Source organism: Piliocolobus tephrosceles, chromosome 4, assembly GCF_002776525.5.
Source record: "Piliocolobus tephrosceles isolate RC106 chromosome 4, ASM277652v3, whole genome shotgun sequence".
Taxonomy (NCBI): Eukaryota; Metazoa; Chordata; class Mammalia; order Primates; family Cercopithecidae; genus Piliocolobus; species Piliocolobus tephrosceles.
Genome location: NC_045437.1, coordinates 31,770,920 through 31,789,456, shown reverse-complemented (window position 1 = coordinate 31,789,456; position 18,537 = coordinate 31,770,920). Strand labels below are relative to the sequence as shown.

Here is an 18,537-nt window from a genome sequence, read left to right as displayed (position 1 = left end):
GATTTCATCACACTGCTCAAAATGGCACAAGATTTAAAACCTATGAATCGTTTCTTTCTGGAACATTCTGTTCAATATTTGTATACCGTGGTTGACCATAGGTAACTGAAACCACAGTGATGAGGATGGTGGGGACTATTGTATTCCCTTATGGCAACAATTAATAGGAGCTGAGTTGCAGCGGCTATTATCTCTAGCCAGAACATGCTCTTTCTATTTTACCATAATTCCGAACACCCTTAATGTGTCCCCAACAGTAAGACTGACTATGATTTGCCATTTATTACTGCCTTGCACTGTTTTTCTTCATAGTAGAGACATAGGAAAGAGCATGTTTCTTTGAGGACATGAAGAAAATTCCCAAATGTGATATGTGCACTTCAGGTCATTTACTCACAGTGTTGGCCTGCCTCATTTAGGTGGCATTGGGTTTCCAGTTCATACTTAAAGCAGGAGAGAGACTGTAAGAAACTGAGGTTTCTGATGCCTGTTCTTTTTACTTTTTCCTCAGGCTGAAATTTTCTTCGGCTTTTCTCTTTGTTCTCTCATGCTGTCTTTTCTCTTTCATTTACTTTGCAATGAAAGCAAACATGGAAAATTAGATACATTTGGGAAGAAATTTTAGCTAGGCTGATGTGGGTGGGGTTTTTTATTGCTTTTTATTGTCACTGTTGATGCAAGTTCTTGCGCTGTATTTTTCCTCATACGCTTATAATGTCATTTATGTTTCAGACGTTATGAAGAGGACATGTACTGGAGAAGAATGGAGGAAGAACAGCATCATTGGGATGATCGCCGCCGAATGCCTGATGGAGGTTATCCTCATGGTCCTCCAGGCCCATTAGGCCTTCTGGGAGTCCGACCAGGCATGCCTCCTCAGCCTCAGGGGCCTGCAGTGAGTATCCACATTGGTGATATAAGGGGTGAAAGTTTGACTGGTTCACCATTAGAAGAAAACAATTTTGAAGGGGCTAATTTTTAGACTTAATAATCTTGTAATCTTGACAGTTTTTTTGAGACAGCGTCTTGCTGTGTCGCCCAGGCTGGAGTGCAGTGGTGTGATCTTGGCTCACTGCATGCAACCTGCACTTCCCAGGTTCAAGCAATTCTCCTGCCTCAGCCTCCCAAGTAACTGGGATTACGGCGCTCACCACCACACCTGGCTAATTTTTGTATTTTTAGTGGAGATAGAGTTTCACCATGTTGGCCAGGTTGGTCTTGAACTCCTGACCTCAGGAGATCCGTCCGCCTGGGCCTCCCAAAATGCTGGGATTACAGGCATGAGCCACTGCACCCAGCTTGATACAAGTTTTTAATGTGATTTAGGATCTTTCCTCCATTTTTTACAGGAAGGAAATACAGGTTTCCTGTGTCTTCTGTATAAGGACCTCATAGAGTTTCTGGGAATCTTTCTTATTTTCAGTATACGCTAAATGGGAACAGAGCTTTTTATGCCAACTGTTCTTTCACATGAGACTCCTGCCTTTGGTTTTCCTTACATTAGCAGGAACAACTAATTTTTTTTCTTGTTTCTTATTTTTCCTCTGGAGTGCAGTGGCATGATCATAGCTCACCGCAGCCTCAGCTTCCCGAGTAGCTGGGACATAGGCATGAGTTGCTATACCTGTCAGGAACAACTGATGTCAAAGGCAACTGCTTTGTCTTTAGATTTATTCTTACTGGTCTGGGTGCAGTGGCTCATGCCTATAACCCCAGTCTACTTTGGGAAGACCAAGGTGAAAGGATGGCTTGATGCCAGAAGTTCAAGACTAGCCTGGGCAACATGGTGAGACCCAGTGTCTATTTTTAATAAAAAGAAATTTATTCTTCTTTTTCCATTACCAGTGGCTTAGAATCTTTTTTTCCTTACTCCAGTTTTGACCATCTAAAACCTACTACTTCTAAATTGAGTGGAAGATAAGGGGTAGATAAAATGGTTTAAGATAAGCCCCAGAGTTGATGTTATTAAGACTGTAGGAAAAATCTGCATCTTGAGAGTTTATGTTGTACAGAAGCTGGGTAAAAGGGACATCTTGTGTAGGTTCAGTCTACCGAAAACAAGATTTGTTTCTCTATAGAGCAGTTACAAGAAAAAAAATAGACTTCTCTTCTTTAACCTGTTCTCTCATTTATCTTTGCTCAGAGGGTTGACAGTTGTAAGACTTAAATTACTGAAAGCAAAGTTTCAGAATCACTGGTTTTTAAAGTTGAGTAAAGAGCATTTTCATAGCTTTAGGTTTATATGTATTATAATGTTACTTGTTTTGAGGCAAAGGCAAAGTGGGTATACATGCGTGCATGCATACATACATATAGTCTTGATGGTATAACTTTCCATAGTTTGCATTTTCGTTTTTACTGAAATGGAAAAAGAAGATAAAGCTTTTCTTATTGAGAAGATACAACAAATATGTGTAGTTGAAAAATATCATTTGCTTTTGCTCAGGAAACATTTTTTTAAATTGAGCAACTTTGTTTCTCTGCAGCCCTTGCGTCGTCCTGACTCATCTGATGACCGTTATGTAATGACAAAACATGCCACCATTTATCCAACTGAAGAGGAGTTACAGGCAGTTCAGAAAATTGTTTCTATTACTGAACGTGCTTTAAAACTAGTTTCAGACAGTTTGTCTGAACATGAGAAGAACAAGAACAAAGAGGGAGATGATAAGAAAGAGGGAGGTAAAGACAGGTGTGTTTTGAAAGTTATTTACCATGTCTATAATTTTGGTTTTTCTTACGTGGACTTCTTACATTTGAAATATAGCTTATGACTGATAACTCTGGTGTGAGTTCTATGTATTTTAACCATGCCTGTGTTAGATACTTCATGTATTCAGCTGCTGCTTGCAAAAATAGAAATACACAGTTCCACGGACACATGTGGTCTCTAACCTTGTAATTGTACTCATTTTAAGTTTAATTAAATGTTAAATTTAATTAAATTTAACTCAAATAAACTATTTTGAGTATTTCAAAGCAGCCATTATAGTTCTACAGTTGTATTCAGCTGCAGTTTTTCTCTTTTGATTTATTTGTTGCTTCTGCCCCACACTCAGTCTTTGTTTTAATAACTATTCCCTTAAAGCACTGACTGTAAAGCCTGATTAAGCCTAAGCTTTAGCAATGTCTGTATATCAAGTTTGCATTATTAGCTGTAACTTTTTATTTTCCTTTTACCATTTGAAAATATTTTTGTATTACATTAAACATGACTCTTATTATTCTGACTTGTGAAATAAGAAACAGAAGTGTTAATGTCCATTGCTTTGCAGTTGTCTTTCTGTAAAGAACTTAGCTCTTTTTTTTTTTAATCCACATTGCTTAAATGAAGTATAGTTCTAAAAATGCTAGATGTCTTTCTACTGCAGTTGATGGAAATTTTAATGGTATAAAAGTTATTTCACTTACTATTGTATGTTTACAGAATATTATGCTTCTGGTTAAGCAGAGAAATATCATAATATAATTTTATTTTACTGCAGAGCTTTGAAAGGAGTTTTGCGAGTGGGAGTATTGGCAAAAGGATTACTTCTCCGAGGAGATAGAAATGTCAACCTTGTTTTGCTGTGCTCAGAGAAACCTTCAAAGACATTATTAAGCCGTATTGCAGAAAACCTACCCAAACAGCTTGCTGTAAGTATTATGGAAATGTTAATTTTTACCCCTTGTCTGGTTTAGAAGTTTTTGGCAGGACTGACTGTGCTTCAGTTTAAACCTAAGCCAGCCAGCGTTTAAAATTTTGGCTTGACTTTCTGTATTGAGTTTTTTTGTTTGATTGTGCAAACTGATGAAACTATTTTCTACTTCCATCTTTTTTAGGTTTTATAGTGATTGTATTTGGCATGAAGCCATCTTGCTGATGTATTTAAAAATGTAAAATTGCAGCAAATGCCTTCCTTTTCTTGTTCTTTTTCCAAGACTTGAATCATAAGAAGGCAGTTGTTAGGACAAAGTGATTTTAAAAATAAAATCCCATGTGTAGCAAGGTTAAATTTTTTAAATTCATGAACCTCTTGCCTATTTAGTTGAATGCTTTTAATATAGTAACTAAAGTAGTCTTTCTGATTTGAATTTCCCCAGTTATATTGTGAATATTTTCAGTTTTCTACATGTTTATAATGGTAGGAAATACTTCTCTTATCTCCATCCAGCAAAACATGGCAATGCAAAACTAATAGAATATTTTATTTGGGTCCTACAAAAGCAAACTTTCTGTTAAGCTTAAGTTTATAAAAATTTTATATATTAGCTTATCAGAATGAGATTTAAAGTAGTGATTCCTTTAATAATTGAGGGTATAAAACTTGCAATTTAATGAAGCATTCTAAATTCAAGGAATCAGATTTCATTGGTAATGTGTGTTCTGCAGTAGTGAATTAGAGCAGTACCTTACTGTAACAGAGCAGCCGATGACAAAAGGGACAGTGAAGCACACTATTAAACTTAAAACTCTGACAACTCTGGCACTTGCTGTTGCTTGTTTTATATTATTATTATTCCAGATGGGAAATTTTTTATTGTAGATGAGTATTTTTTTTAATTATCAGGAGCCAGCAGAATTGGCTTTGTTGTGTGTTACTTCGTACTCCTGTTGAGGCTGCTAGGGCAATGAAGGGGGAAAAGAAAAGGTTTGGAGGCCTTGGAAGAATCATAGAATTTGTGATAAACATCTTGATCCTATTTGTGGTGCTTAGTAAAATTGCAAACCAGGGAATATATCATAACTAAATAGCTAACAGCCAGTTAAGCTAAAAGTAGAATACTCTTCAAGTGGATAAGCAAGTGAACTAAAATTAATTTATAGTTAATACTTACATAATACTATATTAAGTGCTTTATATAGTTGATTCATTTAATCTTCCAGCCACCCTATAGGTTAGGTACAATTATTTTCTCCATCTTACAGAAATAGATGCAAGGTAGTTAAATAATTTGCCTAGCATCGCATCACTGGTAAACTATTAGAGCTAGGATTTAAACCTAGATACTATACTGTAAATACTGGTATGTAGTTTTTGTAGAGTCTTAATTTGTTCATATAAAATGGAGCTTATGTGTCTACCAAATTACAGCAAATCCTAGTTTTTCTGGATATTGACTGAGACTTTTTGCTCCCTGATAAAATGAGGATTTCACAGAAAATGTACAATATGAGAATAGTTAAATTGTAGCTCCTTTTAAGGTCAGGTGGCTATTTTAGCTTCATTCAAATTATGCAAATATGTTATAAATATGGCAGTGTTTCTTTTATCCAAGAATTTATCATCTAAGACGTGCGTATGTACAAATAACTCACAGTACAAACAATGGTAAATATTCAACACAGAATTCTGAAAGTTGAAAGTAAGACTAATAATACTGGCATGTATGGCAGTGCTTCCTAGAAGGAGCAGTATATGATCTAGTCCTCATATAGAATGGTTAGGGTAGTGAGAGAGTGAAAGAGCCATAATGAAACTGCTTTTGTTTGTTAATACAACAGATCCAATCCCATTTGTTTCTTATAATCTTCATTACACAGGTTATAAGCCCTGAGAAGTATGACATAAAATGTGCTGTATCTGAAGCGGCAATAATTTTGAATTCATGTGTGGAACCCAAAATGCAAGTCACTATCACCCTGACTTCTCCAATTATTCGAGAAGAGAACATGAGGGAAGGAGGTTGGAAAGCCATTAAACTTTTTACTTTCTATTAACTTTTTTTTTAACTTATCTACTCTTTAAGATGGTATTAAGCCCTAGAAGGCAACATGCTGGCATTACACGTGAATTTGATAGATTTTACTTATTTAGCAACCGGTTTTGCCTAAGTTAATTTCCCACAGAGTAAATGCTCTTTTTAGTGATGTATTTTTATATAAAACACTATGGTATGATTGATTTTCTTGATTTCTTTCTTTTCTTGCTAACCTCAGATTTCTGGAAAAAAACTTCAAAATTATTTTTACTGGCATAGTCAATGCATGAAAAAATGGTTTTAAAATGTTGCTAGTGACTAGGGGGACACAACTTTAACTTGGCATTAAGAAGTTTTTGCTCTTGCCTTGTCTTACAAAAAAGACAAGAGTTTTCACAAAATTGGCTAAGTATTCATAACACTTATATTTTTAAGAGGCATTTTTAGATATGTGATAGTGGATTTGGCTTGTCCTGTGGTAAATATTTCTAGTTCTCTGAGGTTGCTCTTTGGCTTGGAGCGCTTTCATAAATGCAGAACATCCTAATGCAGGAGGATTTGGACATTTGACCCTAATATCACACTTGAGATACTGAAAAATAAACTGTGTAAATGTAGATAGTGAGTCACAGCACAATTCAGGGTTTTTAAACTTAATTTACAACTATAGAATATGAAATCCTGCTGGTGCCAGCAATGTTGCTTTAGGGACTATTGTGTAACATTTTCAGAGCTTCAAAAGCTTTTAAGCTGAAAAGCATGATCAGTGTCTGCAGTATGTTGGTTCTGTTGTTTTATGGGTCAGATAAAATTTACTTTGTTTCCTTTCATGTTTTTATACATCTTGTTGAGTATGAAGTAACAGTCTACACTAATATTTCTTTGTGATACAGGTTGAGGAGGAAGAGGGTACTACATACTTAATATTAAAATTAATTTGTATAAAATAGCATCAGTAGTCTCTCAATTACTGTTTCTTTAAATTTGTTTTCTTGGAGCAATTTTTTTAAGACACTGGGCTTTTCACAACCCAGGAAAAGAACATTTTACCAAAAATGCCATTGGGAGATGTCTAATTTTACATACTTTGCATGTATACCATAATCAGATGATATTTATATCTTAAGCTTTGCATCTTAAATGAGTTTTGTGTAAAGGATTTTCTTATGTGAACGTGAGTTTCTACTCAAGGTCTGGCCATGGGTGTTGCTGGAGAAACAGTTCCTGAGTCAATCTGGTCAGGTCATAACAGCATATGGGATTTGATAAAACTGATATGATATATTATAAATGTTGCTATATTTAGTGTAAAATTATAACCATTTAACTTTATTTCAGAATACATTTTGTTCAGTTATATTTATACTTTATTAAATTTGTACAGTATCAAGCCATTTTATGTTGTAAAAGTCTAAAGTGAATAGTATCATATTTGCAGTAAATTATTTGATAACCTATCCCTCCTAAAGGAAACAAAATTATATTTTTGTCTGACCCAGACTTGAGTTAGAATTATTGTTCTGAATTTCATAAATATGACGAGGAAAATGGTCAGTCCAAAATGGAGAGATTTTGCTTCAAGACACTGAGCTGAAAAGTTGGATGTGTCAAAGTGTAGAAACATTGATAGTGTTCCTTGCTGCAGATAACTGCAGTAAACCATGTCTTTAGCTTCATTATGAAGATTGCTTCTTTCTTGCTGCAGAATAACGGTATGTATTCTCTCTCACTGCAGCTCCCAGTGCTCTGTGTCTTAAAATCATTTAAAGGCTATAGCTTGCTTTGGGAAGTTAGTACAGGGGTTAAGGAAGGCTTTGCCGGAAGAACAATTGTGAATCATGAGAGTTACTACTTGCGCATTGTGTGGTAGCCTCTTTAATGCATAATGGTCCTTTTTAATACCAAAAATTATTTAATAAAGGAAATGATTACATTGTCCAAATAACTGTTAAACGCATGACAGATCTGTTTTATGATACTGTGTTTGACAGTTAAACATTAAGTAAACATTTAATTGACTTTAAGCTTGAAATGTTCAGAATGCTCTAACCCTTGCTACAGAATCTTTTCTGCAGCAAGTTAAGTATTGTGTGTGTTTTTTCCCACCTGTAGCTTATCAGGCCCGGCCCAAAGCCTTCTAACAGAGGGGATTGATCCTGTCAGGGGTTGCTGCCAAGACATCGGAAGGATTTTTGACCAAGGTTTTCAAAAGCTCAGTGTCACATCTGCCATTTGATAAAGGAGGGATTTTGGATGCAGAGCCTGGCACTTATTGTCCTTTGTGTGACTGTTTTGTTTTGTCTTCGTCTCTTCTAGAATTGAGCAGTGTTCACACTAGTTTTTAAATGGTTGAGTGGGTTATATATTTTACATGACCATGTTAATTTGAATTAATATATTCCATTAACGTTTAATCATAAAATAGTGTGGACACAGCATGTCTTCTAATTGGTGATTAACCCCTTAAAATCTGTGAAATACATTCATGTAGAACAAGAATTAGCATTTTGTTTTTATAAATTAACTGGTTTTTGTTTTGCTTTGTTAACTGGGTGTTAGGCAACAAGTATGATTTTAGCAGAATATATCTAAGGGGTTAATCTACTTGAAATAGAAAATGGGTACAAAAATCCACACTAAATTTAACAAAAATTTTCTACTTATAGCTGTAATTTGTTTTTAAATTGCAGTAGGTATTCGCTGGGCGTGGTGGCAGGCGCCTGTAATCCCAGCTACTCAGGAGGCTGAGGCAGGAGAATTGCTTGAACCTGAGAGGTGTAGGTTGCAGTGAGCCGAGATCATGCCATTGCACTCTGGCCTGGGCGACAAGAGTGAAACTCCATCTCAAAAAAAAAATTGCAATAGGTGTCTTGACATCTTTGAATTTATATCATGGATTAAAATTTCCAAAGTTATGAATGCTTATGTGCAAAACAAAATTTTCTTGCATATTGGAGGAAATAAAACTTTGAATTAACATTAGAAATTTAGAAACATTTTAGAAAGAGATTGCACATTGTCACCTATTTGTATTCTAGCTTTAGCAAATGTAAGTAAATAAGGGACATAGAAAGAGGTCCTTTAGCATGTTACACTACTGCTTTGGGGAAGTCAGCTTTTTCTTTTTTGTGTGTGAGGGATTTTGTTTTGTTTTGTTTTGTTTTGTTTTGTTTTGTTTTGTTTTTGAGACAGTCGCTGTGTCACCCAGGCTGGAGTGCAGCAGCACAATCTCAGCTCACTGCAACCTCCACCTCCCAGGTTCAAGCAATTCTCATGCCTCAGCCTCCCAAGTAGCTGAGTACCTGGGACCACAGGCACATGCCACCACGCCCAGCTAATTTTTGTATTTTTGAGTAGAGATGGAGTTTCACCATGTTGGCCAGGCTGGTCTTGAATTCCTGACCTCAGATGATTCACTTGGCTCAGCCTCCCAAAGTGCTAGGAATACAGGTGTGAGCCACTGCGCCTGGCCTTTTTTTCTTTTTTAAAACTTCATAGTTAGCTGTGCTTTCTTGTGTCCCTTTTCCTTATCTATTCCTAACAGAATAGTTCATTTCTTATGTTCAGGTTATTTCTAGGTTCAGTAGTTGGTCTTACAAGTTTTGAGAGTACTAATATTTTTGTCTTGATAGCTTCTTTTTAGCACCAAATTCCTCTTTTAGTGTTTATTCTCAAAATGCCACACAGTTTTCCTTGATTATCTGTAAGTCTTTCCTCTAAATATATCTTCTGAAAAATCTGTGGACACAGATTTTCATCTGATTACTTGAGGAGTAAAAAACTAAGAAAAAGAAACCTTAGAGAATGGAATTCTGTCAGTTTCAAAATATGTTTTTTATATGTCATCTACTCAAAATAAGAACAAGTTATCTTTTAAGATACCTGAATGCTTGTAATGAGATATGAGTAACTTGACCAGAACTGCAACTAGTACTCTTAAGATAATTCACTTTTTCTTACTTTTATCATGTATTTTTTCTTTTGTCCATATTCGTTTTATATACTCAATTATTAAACTATTCTGAATGCCTCATAATTTCCAAAGGACTATTATATTTAATAGATAATATAATTTTTCTATATTGAGAAAATATACTATTTAAATCACTGAGAGCTGTGAATTAGATTGGAATAATTGCCATTTGCTTATTAATAGCTTGATTAGCAGATCTGCTGTTAATATACACATTTTACAGATGTTTAGATGGATATAAAGATAGCCCTTTGTCTACTTTTATGAATGACTTACTAATGTAAAGTTAGCTTCTTGTCCTGGTTTAGTTTCATATATTCTCAACTTTTGTGTAGCTCATTTATGTTTTAATTAGCTTAAAGACCCTACACATCTATCATCACAGGATGCTGTTTGTTGCATCTTTTCCACTCTTAATTCTGTTTAACCATGCTAGTTCCTATTCCCTGTTCTGCCTTGCCTATTGTTTCTCTTCTATCATTTTTTGAAATACTTTATGGGAACTTTAAATTTTAAAGGGTATTTCATACTCTGATAACTAAAATTTTCCTGTGGAAGGGAGAGCGTTAAACTTTTAGAAATGCCTGTTTTGGGCGGGGCGTAGTGGCTCATGCCTGTAATCCTAGCACTTTGGGAGGCCGAGGCTTGAGGTCAGGAGTTAAAAAACAGCCTGGCCAATATGGTGAAACCTCATCTCTACTAAAAATACAAAAAATTAGCCGGGCGTAGTGGTGCACACCTGTAATCCCAGCTACTTGGGAGGCTGAGACAGGAGAATCGCTTGAACCCAGGAGGCAGAGGTTGCAGTGATCCGAGATCATGCACTCCAGCCTGGGCAACAGAGTGACACTCCGTTTCAAAAAACAAAAAGAAATGCCTGTTTTGGGTTCTTCATTTTTTTCTGTAACTACAACTATTAAGCATTCTATATTTATCATCAGTTCTTTGTTATATTAGCTCCAGAATAACTTAGGACCATTTAGAGTACTGAACAAACTCAGTAGTTTATTGTACATTCTCATTTATTAAGGTGGATTTTTGTGTTCCCTCTTGTCTTGTTGTCTTTGTGCTAGTGCACTGTGTCCAGTAATCTTTCCTTCAGATTTCGTTTTGGTGGGTAGGGTTTATATTTCCAGAGATTGTTTATTATATTACTAAATTAAGAGTTTAAGTTAACCTTTCTTTTGTCCCTCATATTGGATTATGTAAATTTGTTGAAAATATCTCCGTGGGTATATTAAAGTGCTGACAAGCTCTCAAATGGCTCATGTGACACTGATGCTACCTTAAGGAAGTGTCTTGCTCACCTGGTCAAACACCCATTCCTCACTGCATTTTGCCAATTCAATCCATTTTAGATGTAACCTCGGGTATGGTGAAAGACCCACCGGACGTCTTGGACAGGCAAAAATGCCTTGACGCTCTGGCTGCTCTACGCCACGCTAAGTGGTTCCAGGTTCGGAACATCATTTTACTTTTTTCTTGTAGCCTTATGAGAGAGTAGTTCAGTACAACATGTTTAACTGTGCTTAAACATTTCAAAAGACTGCCCAAGCGATACTATTTTAAATATCAGAAAATATGTTAACATAGAAAGCTGGGTATGATGATCTGCATATTGCAGTTATTATTAATTTGACAATGAACCTAGGTTTGGGGAATGTTTTGTAGTTGGGGTTTTTTTATTTTTTATTTTTAGTGGCTATATTTCAAGTTGACTTGTTTAGGAACATCACATGTTTGTGTATATATATTATATTCCATAAGGCTGCAGATTAACTTTGCTTTAAATAATGGAATATGTGTTTAAAGCTTTGTGTATAGTTTTAAGATTTTTTTCCCCCTCTTTCTCTAAGTTAATAAGTGTAGGGAGTGAAAGGTGAGGAAGCAGCTGTTTGGTTTAGTGACTTTGCAGTCATGCAAAGGCACAGAAGGGAAACCAAACAGATTTCCTTAACCTTTCAGTCCCTAGACAAACTTTTTAGCTCTTTACTTTTTCTTTTATTTCTCATGTAGGCAGACTTTTTTTTTTTAAGTTTACTGTTTTAAATGAACACAGGTCAAGGTTCACAGGGGATCAAGAAATATTATTCTTGTATAATCTGTTTACTTTGACCTAAATACCAGCTTTTAAATACTAACCCTGGCATAAAATACTGCTGTAAATGGCAGCTCATTGAACCCAATTTTAAGTGTGATTGTTTTTGTTTTTATCTGAGCTTCCATTGAACGGTGGTATTTTAACTTTTTTTCATCAAGGGATATATTCAGTATTTCTAAGATTAATTCAATTGGTTTTTGTGTTGCTCTCAAGGCTAGAGCTAATGGTCTGCAGTCCTGTGTGATTATCATACGCATTCTTCGAGACCTCTGTCAGCGAGTTCCAACTTGGTCTGATTTTCCAAGCTGGGTAAGTAGTATGTAACTGTATAGTATAAAGACATATAGGAAATAATTCTGCAGTTTTTATCCTCTCAGTTTACGTATGATTATCAGCCTTATTTGCATTTACTAAATATAGTTTTTCTCTTCGGATGAAAAGTCCTGGGGGAGTCTTAGAATGTTTAATTTTCTCAAATGTGACTAATTAAAGATTTTCATTGATGTTTCTCTTTGTGTTTTTTTTTTCTTTTTGTTGTTTTCACAGTATTTTTAAAAAATACTACAGCATTTATTAGTTGATTTTTACATATAATATACAAATGTATAAAGAAGACTGAAAAACTGTTAATCTCCTTATGCAGGGACTTTTTTTTAAATAATGTATGTTGGGAACTGTAAAAATTCAGAAATATATATAATTCAAAAATAATACAAAAAAATAGGAAATTCAGTAACACAGAAAGCGAAACCTTATTTAAAGGCAGATTATCTTAATCTCCTGTGATTTCTTCTAGGAGAAAAAAATTATACCTATTATAGTATATGTTTCTATCTTTATGTACATTACCGTTAGAAACTCTGATTCCTGAAGAGCAAGAATTCAGATAGGGATTCATTAAAAAAAAAAAAAAACCTATTGACTCCATACTTGAATTAATGAGAGTGAATAGGCAAGATTACCTTAGTTCTCTCTCTCTCTCTTTTTTTTAAATCTCTTTTAACACAAGCATGGCCTTGCTATCACAGTTTAAAACTGTAGTTTAAAACTTTTAACAAAGCTCATCTTAGAGTTCTTTGAAAAGGCAGTCACATCTACTACATTCTTTATATGGACATGCCATATTTTATTTAACTTATATTCATTTGATAGACATTTGGGTTTAAATCTTTTGCTATTAAATCCTTATTATACCTCATTGTATATATTGTTAAGCTTTTGAGGGCAAAATAAGTTGCTAGGGCTGAAATTTCAAGGTCAAAGAACATGTACTAATTCTTCACCAGAAGGTTAGGTCATTGAAAATTTCAAAAAACTATTAGACTGATTATATTTTTTACACTCTCATAGTTCTGGGATATTATCACACTTCTTAGTTAACAATATGATAGGCAAAATAAGGTGTTCTCCAAGCACAGTGGCACACGCCTGTAATCCCAACACTTTGGGAGGCCGAGTTGGGTGGATCACTGAGGTCAGGAGTTCGAGACCAGCCTGACCAACATAGTGAAACCCCATCTCTACTAATAATACAGTTAGCTGGGCATGGTGGCGGGTGCCTGTAATCCCAGCTACTCGGGAGGCTGAGGCAGGAGAATTGCTTGAACTCAAAGGGCAGAGGTTGCAGTGAGCCGAGGTTGTACCACTGCACTCCAGCCTGGGTGACAGAGTGAGACTCTGTCTCAAAAAAAAAAAACTAATTTAAAAACTATGGATAGATCAAAGATCAACCAGTCATGGTCTAGTGGCTCATGCTTGTAATCCCATTATTTGAGAGGCCCGAGGCAGGAGGATCACTTGAGTCCGGGAGTTGGAGACCAGCCTGGGCAACAGGGTGAAACCATTTCTCTAGAAAAGATACAAAAATTAGCCAGGCATGGTGGCATGTGCTTGTGGTTTCAGCTACTGGAGAGACTGAAGTGGGAAGATCTGTTGAGCCTAGGTCAAGTCTACAGTGAGCCGTGACTGTGCTAGGGCACTCCAGCCTGGATTACAGAATGAGACCTTATCTCTTTTTTTTCTTTGAGACATATCTACAAATGATATTTTGCCTTTCCAATACTTTTTTTTTTATTTTAATTAAAAGATAATTCTAGAGTAACAAATACGGAATAAAAGAAATACTACTTAACATGTATGGTATGTTCCTGATTGTACTGAAAATGTTCTGGTCTATAAAGTATATTAAGCATAGCGGTATATAGCCTTTTATTTGAGATATTTACTTGTCATATTGAATTATCGATCTTTTTCCAGTTTAAGTTTTGAATCAGTAAAGGAAGTTGAACTTTTATCACACAATTTTTCAAGTCTTATTAACATGAATGTATAGTTTTTCTCCTTCAACCTGTTAATACTGTGTAAATAGATTTCTTCATATTGAGCTACCTTTGCATTCTGGGAGTGAGTCTTCATACATATGAGAAAAGTGTTTTAGTTTGTTTAGGAATTTCTCAGTGACATGAAATAAATTTAGGTTTTGCCTCTGTGCTCTCTGTCAAATTTAGAAGCAGTGATCCTTAACTCTGTAAAAATAATTTAGAAGCTTTTCTTTAAACTCTGAAGCAGTTTTAGTAGCATCAAAACTTTGTTTCTTGAAAGTTTATAAAAATTGATGTGACATCATCACTTTCCAGTTCCTTTTAAGGGAATAGTGTTTTCTCAATTTCTTCTATTGTAATTAGTCTCTCTCTTGTGGTTAATTTTGGCAATTTATATTTCCCTTAAAAAATCAACCCATTCAATAGAGTTACACTATTTTAGGATTTTTTTTAATGTTTTTGTATCTTTATTCTTTCTCTCTCTCTGGTTTGTTTGTTTTGGGGTTTTTTTGTTTGTTTTTTGCTTGCTTGTTTGCTTTTAATTCTTCTTTGTGTCATTGATTAGACTAGCCAGTAAAGCATTTGCCAGATGGGAGCAAAATTACAATGTGGGTGTTTCAGTATTTAGGTGTTTGGAATTTGTTTGATTCTTAATAGATTTTAAATACAATAATTTGTAGGCATTGTATAGCTTCAAATTTATTTATTTATTTATTTATTTTATTTTTGAAATGGAGTCTCTTGCTCTGTACCCCAGCCTGGAGTACAGCGGTGCTTTCTTGGGTCAATGGCAACCTCCACCTCCCGGGTTCAGGTGATTCTCCTGCCTCAGCCTCCCACATAGCTGGGATTACAGGCGTGCACCACCACGCCTGGCTGATGGCATTTTTAGTAGAGACAAGGTTTCACCATGTTGGCCAGGGTAGCCTAGAACTCCGGACCTCGAGTGATCCACCTGCCGCAGCCTCCCAAGGTGCTGGGATTACAGGCGTGAGCCACCGCACCTGTCCCAGATTTTAAAAATGTATGGAAATGTACGTCATCATCCTGCTTCCTGCTTTCTTAGACTTTGGTTCCCTCTACCCACCCAGGGTGTCCTTGAAGCTATCTCTGTTGTTGTAAGTCCATGTTTTGTTACTTGTATGAATAGACTCTCAACACCACTGCGTCTGGGCCACTCTTGCAATCTGGATTTTTAGCACTGCAGATTGGTCCTACCCAGGCCTTCTTTGAGTCACCCATGCACTTCACAGGGTGTTTTCTTCTTTGAGGGTGAAAAGCCTTAAGAACTGAGAAGAAAAGAGAATGCACAGGTCAAAGGAATTGAAGGAGCATTGACTATGGCAGGGGAAATGATTGAAGAAAGTCAAAAGTGAAAAAAGCTGCTGGCTGATCTTTGAAATCATTTACATATAACAACAAATACATTAGTATTTTGGTACTTTTTAAAAACACCAAAATGTCAGTATTTTGACATTTAAAATTCACTCCTAGTATTGTATTCTTTAGACAGTGCTTTATCTGTCTTACTGCTTTTTTGTCTCCTTAAAATCAGCTCTATTGTAATCCTCATTAATAATTTATTACTTTACAAGTTTATCTTTCTATATTTATTTTCCTCAGGATTTTCTGTTATTATTTTACAAACTTCTTGAGTTGGATACTTGATTCATTGATTTATTCTGTAGTTATAGAGGTTTTAAAGCTGCAGTTTAAAGATGAACACGAAGTTTTGGCTGTATAGGTAATGCTTTGTAATTTGTTTTCATACTATCTTTAAGCCAACAGTGGTTTTGAGGGAATTTTATTTTCCCACCCTCTCCCTGAGACAGAGTGTTGCTGTCTCCCATGCTGGAGTGCAGTGGCTCGACCTCAGCTCACTGCAACCTCCATCTGCCGGGTTCAAGCGATTCTCCTGTCTCAGCATCCTGAGTAGCTGGGATTACAGGCATGCGCCACCACACCCGGCTAATTTTTGTGTTTTTTAAGTAAAGACGGGGTTTCACCATGTTGGCCAGGCTGGTCTTGAACTCCTCACCTCATGATCTGCCTGCCTCAGCCTCCCAAAGTGCTGGGATTACAGGCGTGAGCCACGGCGCCCAGCCCAGGGAATTTTTATATTCTGCTTGGTTGAAGGAGATTTGCTTTTGTTTTTGTAAATAATATCTAGTTTTTTATGGCATTGTGATTCAAGAAATGTAGTCTGCTATTTGCATTTTTTTTTTTTTTGAGATGTTTTGTGATGGAGTCTCGCTCTGTCGCCCAGGCTGGAGTGCAGTGGCGCGATATCGGCTCACTACAAGCTCCGCCTCCTGGGTTCACGCCATTCTCCTGCCTCAGCCTCCCGAGTAGCTGGGACTACAGGCGCCCACCATCTCGCCCGGCTAGTTTTTTTTTTTTTTTGTATTTTTAGTAGAGACGGGGTTTCACCGTGTTAGCCAGGGATGGTCTCGATCTCCTGACCTCGTGATCCACCCGTCTCGGCCTCCCAAAGTGCTGGGATTACAGGCTTGAGCCACTGCGCCCAGCCGCAATTTTTTTTAATTTAATGTTTTTTTGGTTGCCTAATATATGTTCAATTTTTATAAACTATGGTTATTTAAAAGAAGAGATCTGCTCTCAACAAAATTAAGAGGTATAATGTATACCTCTTAATTTTTGAATACTTCATCAGTCATTTTGTTCCTTTTTTTTTTCTTTGAAACCAAGTCTCACTGTGTCACCCAGACTAGAGTACAGTGGTGCGATCTCAACTCACTGCAACCTCCACCTCCTGGGTTCAAGCGATTTTCCTGCCTCAGCCTTTCAAGTAGCTGGGATTACAAGGGTGCACCACCATGTCTGGATAATTTTTGTATTTTTAGTAGAGACGGGGTTTCACCATGTTGGCCAGGTTGGTCTCAAACTCTTGACTTCAAGTGATCTGCTCCCCTCGGCCTCCCAAAGTGCTTGGATTATAGGTGTATAGGTGTGAGCCACTGTGCCCAGCCCTCAACTTCTTACTGAATAGGCTGAGGGTGAGGAAAGAAGGTTGTTATTGCTGTCTCCAGTGGCAGAGATGGAAGATAACACCCATATAAGTGGATCTGTGCAGTTCAAACTCAAGGGTCACCAAATAGAGTCCCACATACCTCCTGCCGTCACACATACAACAGCCTCCCCAACACTAAAGTAGTATGTTTGTTACACTTAATGAACCTACATTGACCTGTGACTATCACCCAGAGTCCCCACAGAATGGATTTTTATCTCTAGTTTTCATGCCACGTTCCACACAAGTACAAAGATGTCATGCAAATCTGTTCTCACCTTTTTTGATAACTCTTCGTTTCCTTCCCCTGTGAGAGGTGATTGGATGATTGCTTATGAAAAGGAGGAGGATTTGGCTACCTGCAGCCTTGTTAGCAAATGCACTCTCCTGTGTCTTCATCAGATAATACTGTGGCACTCCAAATGTGATGGATTTTATTGCCACCCCTTCAGTTTCAGGTTTCAACTCAAGAATGGACTCCTAGAGCTTTTGTCTTTGCAGGATTTGCTCCATTTGTTTCCTGAACCTATTTTACCATTTCCTTTCACAATTTATATTCCCCTGAACCAAGAGAGCATTTGGGTATGTGAAGCTAATTTGGGGTTCTATGAAATTTTTTTTTTCCTACCTCTTACTCCTTTGGAAGATCTTACCTTTATTTTTTCTTTAATCTGCATTTTAGCCAAATGCATTTATTATTGGAAATAATTACATGTGAATAATTACCATTTTTCTGCTCTTTCCTGATTTCTTCTGTTCTTTCCTGGTTTTCAAATTCTTCAGGATAGCAAATTCTAGTGTTTTTCTTCTCTCTGGTGAGAGAGAAGATGGTCAGATGGAGTTCTTACTTGTAGGAAAATTTCTTCTTTTTCTTTTTTTTTTTTTTTTTTTTTTTGAGACGGAGTCTTGCTCTGTCGCCCGGGCTGGAGTGCGGTGGCCAGATCTCAGCTCACTGCAAGCTCCGCCTCCCGGGTTTACGCCATTCTCCTGCCTCAGCCTCCCGAGTAGCTGGGACTACAGGCGCCCGCCACCTCGCCCGGCTAGTTTTTTGTATTTTTAGTAGAGACGGGGTTTCACCGTGTTAGCCAGGATGGTCTCGATCTCCTGACCTCGTGATCCGCCCGTCTCGGCCTCCCAAAGTGCTGGGATTACAGGCTTGAGCCACCGCGCCCGGCCTAGGAAAATTTCTTCTGAAACTGCTTATAATGTGATTCATTTTACCTTTCTCCAAATTGAAAGTTATTGGTGAAATTTTGGGGATTTGTTGAATCAGCTGTCATCCCCACCCTCATCTCTCTGGAGAGCCAAGTTAGAGAGTTGCCTAAGCAGGGTAAACACTCTGTTCTTTGGGAATGTTCTCTATCACTGGCCTTTTCCTCTGTTTGATTCAAGCTGTTACATTTTTTCTTGAAAGGCAGTAGTGTGTATA

At 36.8% G+C, this 18,537-nt stretch overlaps 1 protein-coding gene across 2 annotated transcripts in view; it reads left to right on the top strand.

Annotated features, from left to right (window-relative positions):
* Window positions 1-18,537, top strand: part of ZFR (zinc finger RNA binding protein) — a 90,186-nt gene that overhangs the window by 54,158 nt on the left and 17,491 nt on the right. For both annotated transcript variants that reach the window (XM_023216549.1, XM_023216548.1), the window contains 6 exons: window positions 733-895; window positions 2,487-2,692; window positions 3,486-3,636; window positions 5,525-5,666; window positions 11,014-11,111; window positions 11,970-12,065. In XM_023216549.1, coding sequence (XP_023072317.1) covers window positions 733-895; window positions 2,487-2,692; window positions 3,486-3,636; window positions 5,525-5,666; window positions 11,014-11,111; window positions 11,970-12,065 — 856 coding nt within the window. The remainder of the gene's footprint in view (window positions 1-732; window positions 896-2,486; window positions 2,693-3,485; window positions 3,637-5,524; window positions 5,667-11,013; window positions 11,112-11,969; window positions 12,066-18,537) is intronic.